This window comes from Crinia signifera, chromosome 5, assembly GCF_055691185.1.
Source record: "Crinia signifera chromosome 5, ASM5569118v1, whole genome shotgun sequence".
Classification (NCBI taxonomy): domain Eukaryota; kingdom Metazoa; phylum Chordata; class Amphibia; order Anura; family Myobatrachidae; genus Crinia; species Crinia signifera.
Genome location: NC_139221.1, coordinates 255322502 through 255339034, shown reverse-complemented (window position 1 = coordinate 255339034; position 16533 = coordinate 255322502). Strand labels below are relative to the sequence as shown.

General features: G+C 42.3%; 1 protein-coding gene across 1 annotated transcript in view; it reads right to left on the bottom strand.

Moving 5' to 3' along the window:
- NRP1 (neuropilin 1) overlaps positions 1-14448 on the bottom strand; it is a 159519-nt gene extending 145071 nt beyond the window's left edge. Inside the window, exons 1-3 of the mRNA XM_083188848.1 lie at positions 14185-14448; positions 12644-12993; positions 9635-9806 (exon numbers count right to left, since the gene is read on the bottom strand). Coding sequence (XP_083044974.1) covers positions 9635-9806; positions 12644-12710 — 239 coding nt within the window. The 5' untranslated portion in view covers positions 12711-12993; positions 14185-14448. The remainder of the gene's footprint in view (positions 1-9634; positions 9807-12643; positions 12994-14184) is intronic.
- Positions 14449-16533: the final 2085 nt, after the last annotated feature.

Genomic DNA, 16533 nt, shown 5'->3' with positions numbered 1-16533 from the left:
CCACAGATTAATCATATTTAAAGAGCACACTGTAAAAAATATCAGCTTTTAGCACCTACTGCATGGCACATGTTGCCTCTCTATCTTTACTGCTCCCAGCTCGTATTAAGTATGTGTTAATTTGCAAGCCATGGGTGTAATTGACTAGAAATAATGTTCTGTCATAATTTCAGCAACAAAGTACATGAATGATTTGATGATAAACTGAGAAGTTTTGAAGCTCTAAAATGGGTTTCTAGCAGATTAAACACAGAAGTGCAAGACCGTGTAGTCTCAACATCAAACAGAAATACAAAGTATTTATTTGACTTCATCAAATTCTGTGTGAGCTGCTGCAGAATGTGAGAATTATGCCGTGCTAAATTTAGTAAGTGGCATCAAACCTGTTTGTCCTAGACTGAAGCTGTATTAGAGGAGCCAATGTTTTAGTAGGGGGTTTATGATTTGGAAAGAGAGTTCTATGAAAAAGCATTAGTCGTTCACCAAAGCAAGATGGAAGCCAGGCTACTAGCCAGGTAGGTATAAACCGCTACCTTATCATATCTATGGATTCATTCTCACATGACGGGCTTGGTAAAAATATAAAAATGTTCTACCTTTACTAAATGTCCGTGCACGGTTTGAGCAAGCTTATTCCAGTCTCAAGAAATGGTTTAAATTTATTAGAACTGTCAGTTTATTTGCCAGGAACAATGCGTATGCACTTTATGAGGCTATTAATGTTTTGCAGGTACTAAGGCTTGTGTACTTAGACTGATCTGTTTCATGTCACGATGGGTCATAAGTGGTATTACAAATCCATTTCTGGAGTTTTCAGTTTTAGGAAGGGTTTCAGCCTAGGTAACTTATGTGAAGACCTGTTACTCAGCCATTAGCCTCGCTGCATGCTGAGTCTTGTAGTTCATCAACAGCTAGAACCAATTTAAACAAGATACTTTATGTATTTCCCAAAGGGATACTAAGTAAAAACTGGACCCAGACAAGACCCCAGAACTCTGGACCAGACATCAAACTCTGCATTCCGGAGCTTGTAGTGTCCGGTTCGGGAGGTGTCCCATCCAAGGGGGGTGTCTATTCTGGGGGGTGATTGGACAGTGATAGGTAGATGCAGGTAGATAGGTAGATGCACAGTGAAATCCTGCCTTATAAATTCATGTGAAAATCTTCAAAGCCATTTGTAAGCTGCCCACCATGTAATGATTTTTCCACTGGTCGCAGGCTCAGAGAAGCCAAAGACTTACGCGGCGGCTGCGATTAATACAGACATATCTGGCCTGTTGCTAATGTAACACCCTCCCCTAAACTCTTGGGCACACCTTCATTTTCCCTGTCACTCCCATGAAATGGCCAGTTTACCCCCCGCAGACGTCTACTTCCTGTCAATCACCGTATGTATGGGAAGCGATCAAAAGCAGACTTTCATCACAGTTCGGCCTCATGCATGTGTACTATGGGCTGTACACACGTGCAGTTTATTGATAATTTGTGCCCGTATGATCAGGTCTGAATTACCTCCATTGTCTTAGGTTTGTGCCTAGTTTTTGTGTAGACCTGTACATGGCTTCCAAGCTCTTTCTTGCCCCAGCTGTGTCCCCTCTCTTGACTGCAGCAGCTTCCTCCCCGCTCAGCAGATGCCTTTCTGCCTCCAAATTTTTCATTTGACAAATAAATTGAGTACAGCCAATCACCCGACAGACCTCGTAGTGCTAGAGCAAAACCCCGCAGAAAGGGCTTTTCCCACCTTCATAGACCCTAAATCTGCTGTAAACAGGACATGCAGTGACATGTCACAAGTAAGTTATAGATGTGTAACCACGGCATTTGTCAGCCATGACGGCGGTACTCAATTTATTTATCAATGAAAAATTTGGCATCAAGGCAAACAGGAGCTGAGCCATTTCTGGAGGTAGAAACACATATAAATCTATGGTGGAAATTACATTTTAATATTTGAAAATGCTTTTGTTCCAAAGCAACCTAAGAATAACACATACTTTTCCTTGGTATGACAAGATGGCCGCTCCCCCGAGTCACCCCAATGTAAAGCAGATTTTCTATACAAAATAAGTGATTCATTTTATTGTCAGTGTAAAGGAAATGTCTGTCCATATAAATAGCATGCTCCTTCCAACATCCATAATGCAGTGTCTGTGAAATTTTTAAAGCTCCCCAGATGATGACATCTGACCTGATGGTAACCGTCCACCTCTCCTTTACAGCAGCGTTTGTCACAAGACATTCTACATGATAGCACTGATACAGTTTGCTGGGAAGCAGACATCACTTTCTAGATGCAAAGCAATCAGGGACACTCGTGTTTATTGCTCCAATAAATATCATTTTTATAGCAATGAACCATGGAAAGCTAGAAATGGAAATATGCTAGAATTATACAACATTTCTTTAAATATGTATAATAACAATTTATAACCTATGCATCCATATTTACACAAAGCCATGCACATCATTAATTACTCTGTTCTGGTGTGGGTATAAATCATCCTGGGGAAGTGAGCAATGAATAACAGGTGTCTATTGTAGTTCGGTCTAAGATAGTCCATATAAAATGAATTTACAGGGAACCAATGGGCACAGATTATATTGTGTGTACTGATTATACATGTATTTTGTGTATGTGTATGATACAAGATTGGAATGATTTCAATTAAGTGTTCCACACTGTTAAGAAAAAAAATGTAAAGCAAAATAGTTTAGATTGAACTAATCTTGCTACGTAGATGCTGTTATTGTCAAGAATTTCCTTTTGTGGGCAGCACGGATGGTGTAATGGTTAGCATTACTGCCTCACAGCGCTGAGGTCATGGGTTCGATTCCCACCATGGCCCTAACTGTGCAGATTTTGTATATTCTCTCTGTGCTTGCGTGGTTTTCCTCAGGTTCCCAACAAAAAATAAATAATCATAGAATGTCTGTGTGTGTGCGTGTACATGTGGTAGGGAATATAGATTGTAAGCTCGACAGGGACTGATGTGAGTGTTAAAATATTCTTTGTAAAGCGATGCGGAATATGTATGCGCTATATAAATAACTGGTAATAAATAAATAATAATACAATGGTATTTCATTCCTATACTACAGTCTAATACTACAGTCAAATAATATTTATTCACCAGAGACTTACAATTGGCCAGTGTATATTTCCATGTGGAAAATGCACACAATTTGACAAATATGGAACCCAACAACAATCACTTCTGTGCCATACAGAAGGTATCAGTGCCAACCACTGCCCACCGCTGGTATTTTATAGCACACATGCTGCAATCAGGCCACCAATAAAGGTTTAGTAATAGTACAGCAGAACATCTGCACCGCTTCTGTCTGACTGTATCTGTGCAATTCTAATAAAACAATCCCCTCATCTGCCTTTGTGTAAGTGAGCAGTGATCCCTTGTTCTCGGTTTTATAGCAGAGGTATGTAAATAGTACATCCTGTTTTAAGAAGGCTTTTACTGGATCATAATTATCACCAAAATGTTATATACAGTTAATCGTTTGCAGCTTTATAAAATTCTTTTTACTTTTCATCAATACTGTAATACAACTGACAATTTCCTTATCCCTTGGAGCTACACTAATGATTACACCGGAATAGTTTAGCCAGAAAACAATCTCACAGGAACATTCCTGTTATACCTAACTGGGGCTGGAGAGAGTGTGCATGGAGAACATCACCTTATCTATCCCTGGAGGAAAAAATGACTGCACAGGAGCAATAGACTCCTGTCCACTTTCCAGTATCTGCGATAATAAAATCCACTGTTATCTTTCCTGTGACATCACTTTGTACATTGTTTGCTTAGTGTCACTGATACCCATGAAAGTTTTCTTTAGATTAAAACTCTAGCTCATTACTGCCAGCTGTCTGTTCACATTGAAGCATGAAGGCTCTCCATTATCTGTCTACCAGCAAATCCCTGAATTTCGAGAGCAGTCAGCAAAAGCAGGACTTTAACCAATGAAGGGAGCTGCTCAGCCAATGAGAATGGAGGGTGGAGGCCATGGGACTCTTATTTTCTACGGTTTAGGTAAAAGGACATTAACTCAGGTCACATACAGCCAGTGGGCAAACTGGCTGAAGTTAATTATAAACCCCCCCTGTAGATTAGCTATTGAACTGTTTGTTCTAACTGGAAATCCTGCTACTTATGTTTAAAAAACAGTTAACGGTAACAGTATTTCTTTGCAATGACGCTTGAAGCGCATGTATGTAAATGAACAAAATACATTTTAAAAATTATAATTGGTTCACACTGATCAGCAGACCATGGAAAACAAAAGTTAGATAACTTCTTCTGGGAACCTGTTCCTGGTACAGGCCAGAAAATTGTTGCCTTATCATGGCCAATTGTAATTTATTTTCTGGGATGTTTGACAAAAGATGTTGCTGGGACAGTGGCTCTGATTAGAGATTGACCCAGGGAAGAGTAAATGGGATAGTATAAACTTTCTTTTCACTGCCTGGCCTGGACCTGGATAGTCTAGAGCACATGTGCGGACAAACTTGCTTAGCTTAGGTGAAAGCAGAAGATATCACTTGTGTTCAGCCTTTGATAAATTGCTGAGATACTAACATCATGTGATAACTGGTATATGAACATTAAATAAGGGGCCATAAAGGTTGATAAATATGCCCCTGGAAAAATCTAGGAATACCACACAACTTTTATAGCTGGTAACAAGGGGAAAAGAGGAATTAACATCTCTAACTCAATTTATAGTCACAGGCTTACATCATTGCTGTAGAAGAAAACTCAATGTATGTGTTAATAGACAGTTCACACTGAAACCCCGGCTCTAACCCGGGATAGTGTATATGGTTGGAGTCAGATTACTTACCCCTATTACCTACCGCTATTATACCCTGCCTGGATGGTCCCAGGCCATCTCTGTTAATACAGGACACTTTGAGATGATGTAATCTCCAAGCGTTCTGAACCAGCCAATCAGGTGCCTATTAGGCATGACCCGGGTCTGCCTTTCACACTGCAGATGACCTGGGTTAAACTTGACACAAGTCAGGTTGTGGACCCAGGAAGCACAACTGGGGTTGACCCATTCACTCCGAACTAGGACCTGGGTAATCCCAGAATGCCATGGCAATAATCCAGATCAAAAAGATCAGTGTGAAAGGGGTGTAAAATGAAAACCAGTTCTTATTAACTTGCACCAAAGGGCATCTATGTAATATTTCAGAGCCTTTGTAGGTATAACTTTTTCATTAAGTATGGGGTAAGTACAAGGGCGCACTTGTGATGAAGGTTAGTAGTAAATTAGGCTAACTCTTATAAGGGCATTCACATTCAGGACATATACAGATCTGTATTTAGGGCACACATTGGCAGGAGTTAGAAGAGTATCTCCAGCCTATAGTACAATATTGGTAGTCTCACCAAACTGGATAGAACACCGGATCTTATGCAATTACTATACTGTATTGTTGTTCATTTATGGAAGGCTGAAGCAAATGGAATTTTTACTTGTGGATGGGGTTATCCTTTAAAGAGTAAAATGAATATGGAGGGATGAGGTCTAACAAAGATTCAATAGACCACAACTCTTATCATCCTGAGCCACTTGCATTTTGCGTGGGAGTGATTGCATGTACACTAGTCCACTATAAAGCTATACGTTTCCTTGCCCTAGGCTAGCGAGAAATAAACACACCAGTGTTCATTAATACAACTATTTTACAAGCCACATATTTATTTTATGGCTGAATAAATCTCATGGTGGATGACGTTCTTCTGAACCAAACATTGGGAACCAATTAAAAGACCAGTAAAAAATGCTGAATGGAATTTCCGAAAGTGCCAAAAACCACATGCTTCCCTTCTGTAGAACAGTAAGGTTCCAAAGGACTGAATACAGTGCGTCCCCCGGTCTGTTTTCCACTTGCATACGATCTGCTCACTGACGCATGGCACTTGTACACAACAATGAACGTCTCATTTCTGTATGGTTACCCCATCATTTTACATTCTCATCAAGCACAATGCTGCAGAAAGGCCTCATAACAGATAGGTTGTCTAGTATAAGATCTGCATGGAGCGCTTGAAGTGAGACATTTCCTGAGCTAAAACAACAGTTGTAGAAGTCTGTTACACAGTTCCTGGATTACAAAGTGTGACATAGACTTAAAGGAGACTGAATAGTACAAAGCATTTGCTTCTTTTTTTTTTTTTAATGAGGAACAAAGTCAGTTCTACTGGATTAAGGCAGCAATTCTCAAACATGTCCTTAATTCTCACCAGCAGTGCATGACTTTGAATGCAGTCATACCACATATACACAGCAAATTGACTGGACTGATTTTCCTTTCAACCTTTGCTGACTGTAACAGACATGTTCACAAGCCAACGGTTTCAAAATCCCATTATCTATTCTGCAGCACATTTACATTAGAAGTCTAGATACAGTAGGTCTGATGTTTTAAAAGTGTTGTATTTTTATATAATGGATTGCTAAAACTGTGGCAGGGCATGCTGGGACATGTAGTTCAACAACAGCTGGAGGGCCATGAGTCTGACACCACTGACGCGCTAATGGATTAATTTATATCATGCCATGTCAAGTGCAATTTACCCAACAGACTATGGGACAGATGCACTAAGGGGGTTATTCTGATTCACTCGGAAAAGCACAATCACTCTCTAATGGACAAAACCATATGCACTGCAGGTGGGGCTGATGTAACATGTGCAGAGAGAGTGAGATTTGGGTGTTTTATTGTTTGTGTGCAGAGTAAATACTGGCTGCTTTATTTTTACACTGCAATATAGATATCAGTTTGATGTATACCCCCCCCCACACCCAAATCTAACTCTCTCTGCACATGTTACATCAGCCCCACCTGCAGTGCATATGGTTCCGTCCATTAGAGAGTGATTGTGCCTTTCCGAGTTAATCAGAATAGCCCCCTTAGCTTCAAAAGTGATAAAATGGAGAGTGATAAACAACCAGCCAATCAGCTCCTGTCTGACATTTTTCAAACACAGTCTGGGACACATACTTGCCTACTTTTACTTTCACCTCTCCGGGAGAAACCCGGAGAGGCAACCCGTCAGGGGGGCGGGGGCAAGGCTGACATCACTCTTCCCCCATGTCGGAAAAACTCAGTGATTCGTGGTCCGCGGTGAGGGGGCAGGGCTTAAATGACGCGAATTGTCGCGATCGCGTCATTTAAGCCCCAACCCCTCACCACGGACTCGCGATTTGCGCTAATTAATCCAGCAGGCATGGGGGGAGCAGGGGCTGTGAACAAAAACCGGGAGACTTGCCCACCTTCCCGGGAGGCGGACCCGTTTAATCGGGAGGCTCCCGGCCATTCCGGGAGAGTAGGCAAGCCTGCTGTGACATGACAGGTAGGAGTTGATTGGATGGTTGTTTATTCACTCTCCATTTTATCACTTTTGAAGCTTAGTGCATCTGGTCCCAGTATAGAAAAGACACAGTTATCCATAGCAACAAATAAGGCATTTTATTTTCTGTCCTAGTCAAAGGACAGAGTCTCATTGGTTGCTGTTAGATTTCATCACTTTATAAGCCCAGTAACCTGTGTAATAGATTTCACCCAAGGAATCTCAAGATTATTCTGAAGAAATATATATAACTTGACAGCACTGAAATATAAAGGCTTCTCTCTATATGACATTATGCAAATGTCAAACAAGTAGCAGACTTAAGGCAGCCTAGTAGCACATTCAATAACAGCAGATTCAATCCATGTCTTTCCAGAGATGAAAGTGGATTTATTATTCCTGCGAGCTGAGGATTGCTTTCCTTCTAAAGAAATGAGACACAACAGGTACCTGACTGTATCAATATACACAATGTGTTTACAGATCCATGTTTCACAATCTAAAAAAACAGTCTGATACATAAAACAGTCACATCACCCTTGATCAATACATTCTCCACAGAGCAATATACAAATGATTGCATTTTCAGCTAGATTTTTCAAAAGCAATGACATGACCTGTTTTGTATATCTGCCAGTTCGTATGTACTATAGAAACAGAAATCAGCCACTTACAACATAACATCACTAATTGAATGTGTGAAGACTACTAAAGTACATAAGAATTTAAAGCTCTGACAGCTGAGCCAATCATAATGGCTTTAAAGCTCTGACAGCTGAGCCAATCATAATGATCATTGCAATTCAACTCTTCTATGCTCAAGCAGCCTTGATATGTGTTTTATTAGGTAGATAGTAATGAGTGCTAGACAATAGACCTGTCCTAAACAGAGATGTGCAACCATATTGCCTGGTGCACATTCCACAACTGCCCAGCAGCATCTAACACAATGGTTCACCAGTTATAAGCCGGAACATTGTCTAGCCATACATGCCAGATATCTGATGGACACAGTTTATAGTGTACCACTGTGCATCAATGAAAGTTTTCCCTGCATTAGAGACAGTTGCACTGAACAGCAGATTAGCAAGGCAACTGTTCGAACTTCATGTATCAGAGAATAGAGATAAACATTGATTTTGCAATGATTAGGCTTAGATGGAACATTAGAAAATATATATACATTATGTTTAGAAAACAAACTTAATTTGAGGCTTCAGTATCAGAATAAGGAATGCATTTTCCGAAACGGTACTTAAATGTTAGTTGAACAAGTATTTTGTAGAGCTTAGTACTTTACAGGACAGCAGATTCAGAGGAAGCAGCAATCGGGTTGGGATCGTTTGGTCTACAGCATGTTGGTCGACACTGTTAGGTCGACACTGTTAGGTCGACATGGTTCTAAGTCAACATTGGGACTAGGTCGACATGGGTTTAGGTCGACAGGTCAATAGGTTGACACAAGCATTAGGTTGACAGGGTCTAGGTCGACAGAAAAAAGGTCGACATGGGGTTATTCACTGTTTTTTTACCCGAATGTCATGATGGACACAGTTTCCAGTGCACCGCATCCCCTCGCATCGCTCGCTTTGCTCATGATGCTTCGGGCATGGTGCCTTGATATGCTCGTCACACTAGTTTATTCTCCCACCACGCTCTAGTAGATGGTAGGGCATGAAATACCGCCTGCCGGCACATGTCGGCTAAAAAAACAGTGAAAAACACCATGTCGACCTTTTGACTGTCGACCTAGACACTGTCGACCTAATGCTTGTATCAACCTAATGACCTGTCGACCTAAACCCATGTCGACCTAGACCCATGTCGATCCTTGACCCATGTCGACCTAGAACCATGTCAACCTATCCCCATGTTGACCTAACGGTGTCGACCCAATGCTTGGCGACTAACATGCAGCAGACCAAATGACCGTATCCCGCAGCAATCATGGTATTGATATAATATACCTCAACAACAGACCTGAGATTGACATTTTTGAATGAATTGGAAAAGGCAAATATATGGAAAGCACGCACTGTGTTGCAGATCCTATCAACACTTCAGATCCAGATAAAAAAATCATCTGATTACTAACACAGACTTTAACTCCAATCCCCCACTGATCATAAAATGACATGAACACGACACTATTTTTGGTGATACACGGGCAACGTACAGTATGCAAAAGCCACGAGACTGTGCTTTTCCACCAGCAGGTGGCGCCCAAGACCTTACAGTGTGATTCCACTTACTTGCACTCTCGCTCTAAGTCAAAGTGAGGGTTGAAGTTGATGAGTATCCTCTGGTATGGTTCTGGGGCCTGTATTACCCATTCACATCTCTGGTTTGGGTGGTAAGATGATGGGTATCCAGGTGAGATAACATAGCCGGGATCCTTGATTTTTATAGTAGCTCCACATGTATCTGCATTTAAAACAAGAGGCTGAAGTCAGAATTGTCACCTCGGGAGTCACTGAAAGAGCTGTATAATTGGGTCTCTAATTGCCTATTCCGATGGATTTTTACAGCCCTATTTTTGTACTTGTCTGGGGGGGGGGGGAAATATGATTTAAATAGTAATGTACCAAAATGTCAACCAAAATGCAGAAGTGAGTCTGTGGTGTGTAAGGACTGTCTCTAATTGGAAACTGTGAACTAAATGAACAGACACTACGGGGTACATTTACTATGGGAGATCTATTGAAGATGATGTTGCTAGGGGCAACCAATCAGAATCTATTATCTTCTAGAAGGTGCTAAATAAAAGTGAAATATAATCGGATCGGTTGCCCACAGCAACATCCCATGTTCAGTAGAACTCCCATCTTAGTAAATAAACCCCTTTCCAACGTAATAAGCCTCCGTGCCGTGCAGCAGCAGCAGTAACACTGACTCTCTTGCAGGACATATGGAACGAGTCTCACGGGCACTTCAGAGCCGGGAGATCGTTGTAATCTTATTAAGCAACACGTATTAAGTAGCTGTGCACTAAAACCATACAGTCTGCCCCCCTGCATGGTCTTTCAATGATAAAGCCTTTTCTGGGTCATTTGCCATCAGTATCTGTTTTAGCTGAGGCAGAAGCACCTTTCATCTGATTACTGTCAGGACTAGGGAGTTACATGCCCCCTTTCAGCAGACTTAAATTTGGTGAAGCAGAAAGCAGACACAGAACAGTCAGCAGATCAAAGTACCAGACTGTTTCTTCTTAGCAGAGTCTCACTGAGCAGCCAGCCCAGCAAGCATGACAGGTATGCAGCATGTGATAGTAAGATCCCATACTATGATACCTGTCTAGGGGAGGTGCAGTGACTAGACTACACCAGGCTCTCCAGGGCTTGCCCAGTGACTGACTATAGCGTAGGGCTGTTATTTAGGAGCATAGGCTGTGACCAGTAAAAGCACCAAGGACCTGCTATGGTTGTTTACACTGCTGGTCTCATTAATAATTGGGACAGCGTTATTATATTCTAAAACCCTCTCCCTAATAGATTCCCAGCGGAAGGGAAATAGCATCCCTGGCTCTCAGCATGAATTTCTAAATGTACAGATTTTTATTACAAGAAAACCAGGTCAATTGGAAATGGAGGAATATGCACATGAAAAATGCATAGGGCTCCCTGCACTGTAGAAGCTTCTTGTCAGGAATTAAGTAAGTAAGAAATATGAGTTTAATTAAAATGTTAGTTAAGCTAAGTGTTCTCTGCCTGGCAGCATAAATTGGGGGGGGGGGGGGGGGGGGGGGTTTGTATCACCAAGACACCATAGGTTGGGGTGCTGACCATGGAAGACGTTCCCCGGTGTATAGAAGGTAGGCACTGAGATGGGAGAGTAGAGTGTCATTCTGCAGTCCTGGGGAACTGATAGGGTATCATTAACCTCCTCCTTATCCCATCTCACTGTATGGCAGGGGGATCTGGCATCTGCCAGACAACTGACATAAACCAGGCTCCTTCACAGTCACTTGACAGAGTCACTTCAGACAACATTGACGCAGAATCCTGCACCAGCCGCGCTCTTTAATCTGCCACTTCGGAGAAAGTGACACAATAATAAGATAATGTCCTGTATTACAGGCTCTGCTCAATGTCACCAGCACAGCAGATTAATAAGGGGTGTGCTCGGTGGCTCTCGACCATTAGGCCTAAATAAGGTTAATTAAGTCATGTAGGAGACGGAGGTATCTGGAGGTCTGTTACTTTGCACTGCTGGGTAATAGCATTGCTGACTCCAGTAAGGTCATTCCACAGTCCTTAAGTTATAATAGTGTCTGCAAGTAATACAGGGCAGCAATGTGTAGCTTTGTACCCTGTCTGCTATTTCCTGGCAGGAATATAATCCCCATTGTCGAAGCATTGTTGCATATTATTTACCAATTGTTACCAGTAATCCAAAAACATACAATTCCTAAACCACACATTAAATACAATAAACACATAGGCATATATAACAATAATAACTTTCATACATTAACTATAACTAAACTGTTGAGACTAATTTCATTGTGTCATTTGCAATGACCACGTTTACAGCAGTAAATAGTAAATTGAAATAATAGATCATTCCCGAGCTTTGCCAATACATTTCCATTGCTACTATTTGTCTCAATTGACCTACATGCAGAAAACTCATTAGCAGCCAGTTTCCCTACTGCTTATTAGACGCCTCACTTCTGATTGGATACTTATAATATTCATAAATCTGTGCGGAAACGTTTAACAACCAAATATCCAATACGCGCATTTCCAGCGCAAAATAACTTTTTTTTTTTTTAAGCGCACTCCCGGCGCAGATTTACACTGAAATAACCTCCCGGACACATAACCGGGCTGCATCCGGCATCGCGGAACAGACCAGGTACATGCAGCACATCAATGGAAACGAAATAGCCTATTATTATAAATAGAAATGACATGAAATTCCCAATGACGCAAATACGTCTGTAAATAGAAACGTTTTCCACAGAGCTCTTTTTATAAATTCTTCTTTTTGCACTCACAATAGTGGAGTAACGGAACACATATTCTGATATGAATGACGGAACACATATTCTGTTATTATGTAGCAGACAATAACTTTTTCTGTTTAAACTAAAATAATTTTGCGCCAATTGATTACGATCGTTGCACATGTTACAATAATAAGCGCAAAGTAATTTACGGTAGGCTGGTGCTTATGTGCAATAAGATCAGAGGTTAGTAGTGAGAGCTGCCTCCCATCAGATGGGGTTACCCCTGGATGCGCGCATCTGCGCCACTCACCGCTCTTGGTAGCGCAGGTTACGTGGATGAGCAGCGCCCAGCAGCAGCAGACCAGCCGGCGATGCATCCTCTGGCTGACAAGTAAGAACAACCTCCGGTGAAATCCTATATTCCCCAGCTCAGCTCCAGGAAAACACGCAAATACGTCCTAAAAGCGCAGGGACTATTGTGCCATTGGTGTTTGCAGTGTCCTGTATCCTGTCATTGACTTCAGGGTTTCCTCCAGCACTTCCCACACTTGGGTCTGTCTTCTGTGACCATCCCCAAACAGCAATAAGAAACAGCCAAGACAAGCTCCTCCTCAAGCCACTTTGGGAACTGATAAGGAAACCAAACGACTCCTGGGTTTCCTGGAGAAACAAGGAAGGAAGGACAGAAATATGATTAATGAGCAGCTGCCTAGCAAAGCGCACAGAGCCACCACCACCACCAGCAGCAGCAGCAGCAGCAGCAGCAGCGGCGATCACCAGAGTGTCCAAGCTAATGACTTGTCTCCTTCACATGTATGTCTGTCCCTGGCACTGTGCACAAGCATCATCCATCCCCAGGTCCCTTTGTTATATAGAGGGTCTTACAGGGTTGCACTGGAAGCTGAGCCAGCATCAAGTCATACATTATGTGCCAAGGAATACGCCTCTACTCAGCAAGCCCCTCTCAGCATCCAAATGCAGTTAGATTGATGATCTGAGATTATTCCCATTTAATTGCTGCCTCCCCTATTAGCCCATACTTTCCCCATAGATGGCTAGTGGACACGTAGTATGCGCTGCGCTGCCCGCTGAGCGCACTGTGCGTCCTCCCTCTTCTACCTCTGGCTGCGCTGCTGTATGAGAAATAAGTACCAGCGTTTTATCTCCGAGGATCACTGACCAGAGCTAGTGGCAAAGACTACAGATAATACAGAACTAATCCTGCCAGCCGCTGAACTTCAGCTGTTTAACAGAAAGCAAGTGCAGCCCCCAGAGGTCTGTGCTACATTACTGAGAGCCACCCCTGTGCCAGGTAAACGCAAGTGGAAGTGACAAGGCATGACCTGCCCATCTGCATCAGGTAACAAGCTCTGTAATTAAACGCAGCTCCTCTGCTCTCTCAGTGCGTTTCTTCATTTTACAAACCGCTGCTTCGCAAGCCCCATGTGGTGGTGCCCCCCCCCCCCCCCCTCCCCCCCAAATCCAACATGACAAACACAAGAACTGTCTGAGTGCTGACCAGTGCCACATCTGTTCCCTGGCACTATCTAGCAACCTCAGTACTTCCTCTCAGCACAGATCTGTCAGCAAGATTATCCAAAGATAAGGACATTGCTGCCACCAATATGGGAGAGACATTAGAAGCTGACAAGTGTCAAGTTTGGGTACATTTAATCCGTTTACGCATGGCCAGAACCAGGGGTGGTACCAGTTAGAGTCTGATGGAGTAGTGTTGTTCTGTATGAGGCGTTCTGTACATAACCTGTGTACACTGAAGGCATCAGATGGAAGTGTGGGTAGCAAACTGCCATGCATAGATGTGATACAGGAATAAACAGAAATCCAGTTTACCTTCAGCTGATGGAGCAGTATCCCCCTTATGGTGAAGATGCCATAGCAGGGTGAGATGTGAGTCAGTGGTTATTAGGGTGCCTGTCGCTGCTGCTGAAGGCTATAGCTGGCAGCTGTGTGTTAGTGGTTGTACATGCAGGTCCTTGGAAGAGATTTGTAAGATCACAGTTTCCCAGCACAGAAGGGATGGGAGGAACAGAGGCAGAGAGAGAGAGAGAGCGGAGAGACTAGCAGTCAGAGCCTCTCTGAAGAACAAGCCAGTGAGGAGGGTACAGTGTACAACCCAGCAAGCTACACATAAGGAGGAGGAGGAGGCTGGAGGAGGAGAGTGATCACAGGGGAGGAGGGAAGGACCTTCTTTTATGATGACTGTGCAGATCAGTCACTTTTTCACAGCTCTGTCTGCTGTGCTGCAACAACAGATGTCCTCTAGCCTCTCTGCATATCTCCCTCACTGGTCCTGGAAAGGTATCCTTACCTGGGGGCAGAGGCTGGACAGAGGCAGGGCAGGCTGGCTTGGAGCTAGCTGTCCCTCCTGCACTGTGCCTCCTTGGGTTGGCATGTCACTTCCTAGGGGGCAAGCTATTTACTATGCACACTAGTAGCCAACTGATTGATTTAGGAAAACAAAAGAGAAGTCCTAGACTTCACCCCAGGGGGGAGGGGGTGGGGGTCAGGTTTGGAAAGTGCCAGCAGGACACAGATAGGGAGATCCCCGGGATGTAACATATGGTCATTACCCTGAAGGAGTCCTAGAACATGAAATGCTCAGGGACATTTCCCTGACTGGCAGACAGGGGGCAGACGTGTGCTCTGAATAAACAAGATGATGTATTTATCCACACAGTTTCAGATTAGAAAAAGTGATTCCCATGTGTGTCGTAGACACCATTTATCTGCATACATTCCAATGAATGACTGAGCATATCAATAAGACTTAGCTGGCTGTCTTGCGCTCATCTGTACCAGGATACCTAAGGGTGGATGGCTGTCATGCTGGGGTACAGTGTGCTACAATCTATAGTAATGTTTGTGCATTGTATTGTTAATGTTATATCTACAGATGTGTGACACAACTTATAGAACATTTAATACATTTTAAAGTCACATCAACTGTCACTTGGTTTATGACCTGATCAGTCAGAACTGAAACATAATTGTGAATTAGTTCCTAATATCAAAATGATTTAAACTATTTAAAAATTACTTTAAAAAATAGTTACATTTCTAAAACTGATGGGTAATACACCACACAGTAACACAAGGTTTCACGCAGCATCAAGGGAAATTTCGATTTTTTAAAGTACATTTTGAAAACACATATACTGCTGTGTATATATATATATATATATATATATATATATGTAGTATTCCAGTAAATTAGCCAGCGAGGGGCACTCACCACCAATTTGCTGGTAAACCAACTCTTTTAATTGACAAAATACAGCAGCAATCCACTACTTCCAGTGCTAGTTCTCTTGTTTCCTGATTCAGGATAGTGTCATCAGGCATGGAGACAGCCTATCACCTTCTGTGGCACAATCATGTGTTCAAAATACCGGGTCTGATGCTTTCACACAGCAAAATGAATCACCTTTGAACCGTGTAGGATCCTTCTTTTTAAACGGGTTCAAATACCGGGACTAGGGAGCTTTCATACTGCACCCAGAACCGGGTTGACACGCTTAAAAATCAACAATATACCATGTTATAGCTGCGGTGTGAAAGGGGTATTACTTTCCACATATGAACTTCAGGTGTTTATTGCTATACATATGTTTAATAGGATCACCAATTAATTTCTTCTTCAGGAGATCTTGGGTAATTTGGTCAATTAAATAGAGAACACAGCTGTACAGTAGGAGCAAGTTTCATCTTTGCTCCTTTGTCCATGGCTAGCCATGGCTAGCCATGGCTATTCTATTGTTCTCAGCTGCAATACAATACGTATTGCAGCTGAGAACAATAGAATAGCCATGGCTAGCCATGGCCAAAGGAGCAAAGATGAAACTTGCTCCTACTGTATATACAGTACTGTGTATTTTTTCCTGAGAGAAATCACATACACTAGTCTAATGTTGTATTGAGTTTTCTTAAACAATTAATCTCATGAGATTTAATCAGATATCTAAAATAGACTGTGCAGCCACAACCTAGGCCCTAGTGTAAATGCAATACAATAGAGGGTTTAGCCACACCCACTTTGACTTCTTGAATTAATTACAGTACCATTGGAAATAATTACACTAGTGGCACATTCTACTGTAAATGTCCCACAGTTTAATTATGGATTGTATTTTTTCATGGCTGTAACTAGACTTTTTGGTGCCCTGCACCAGAAATATAATT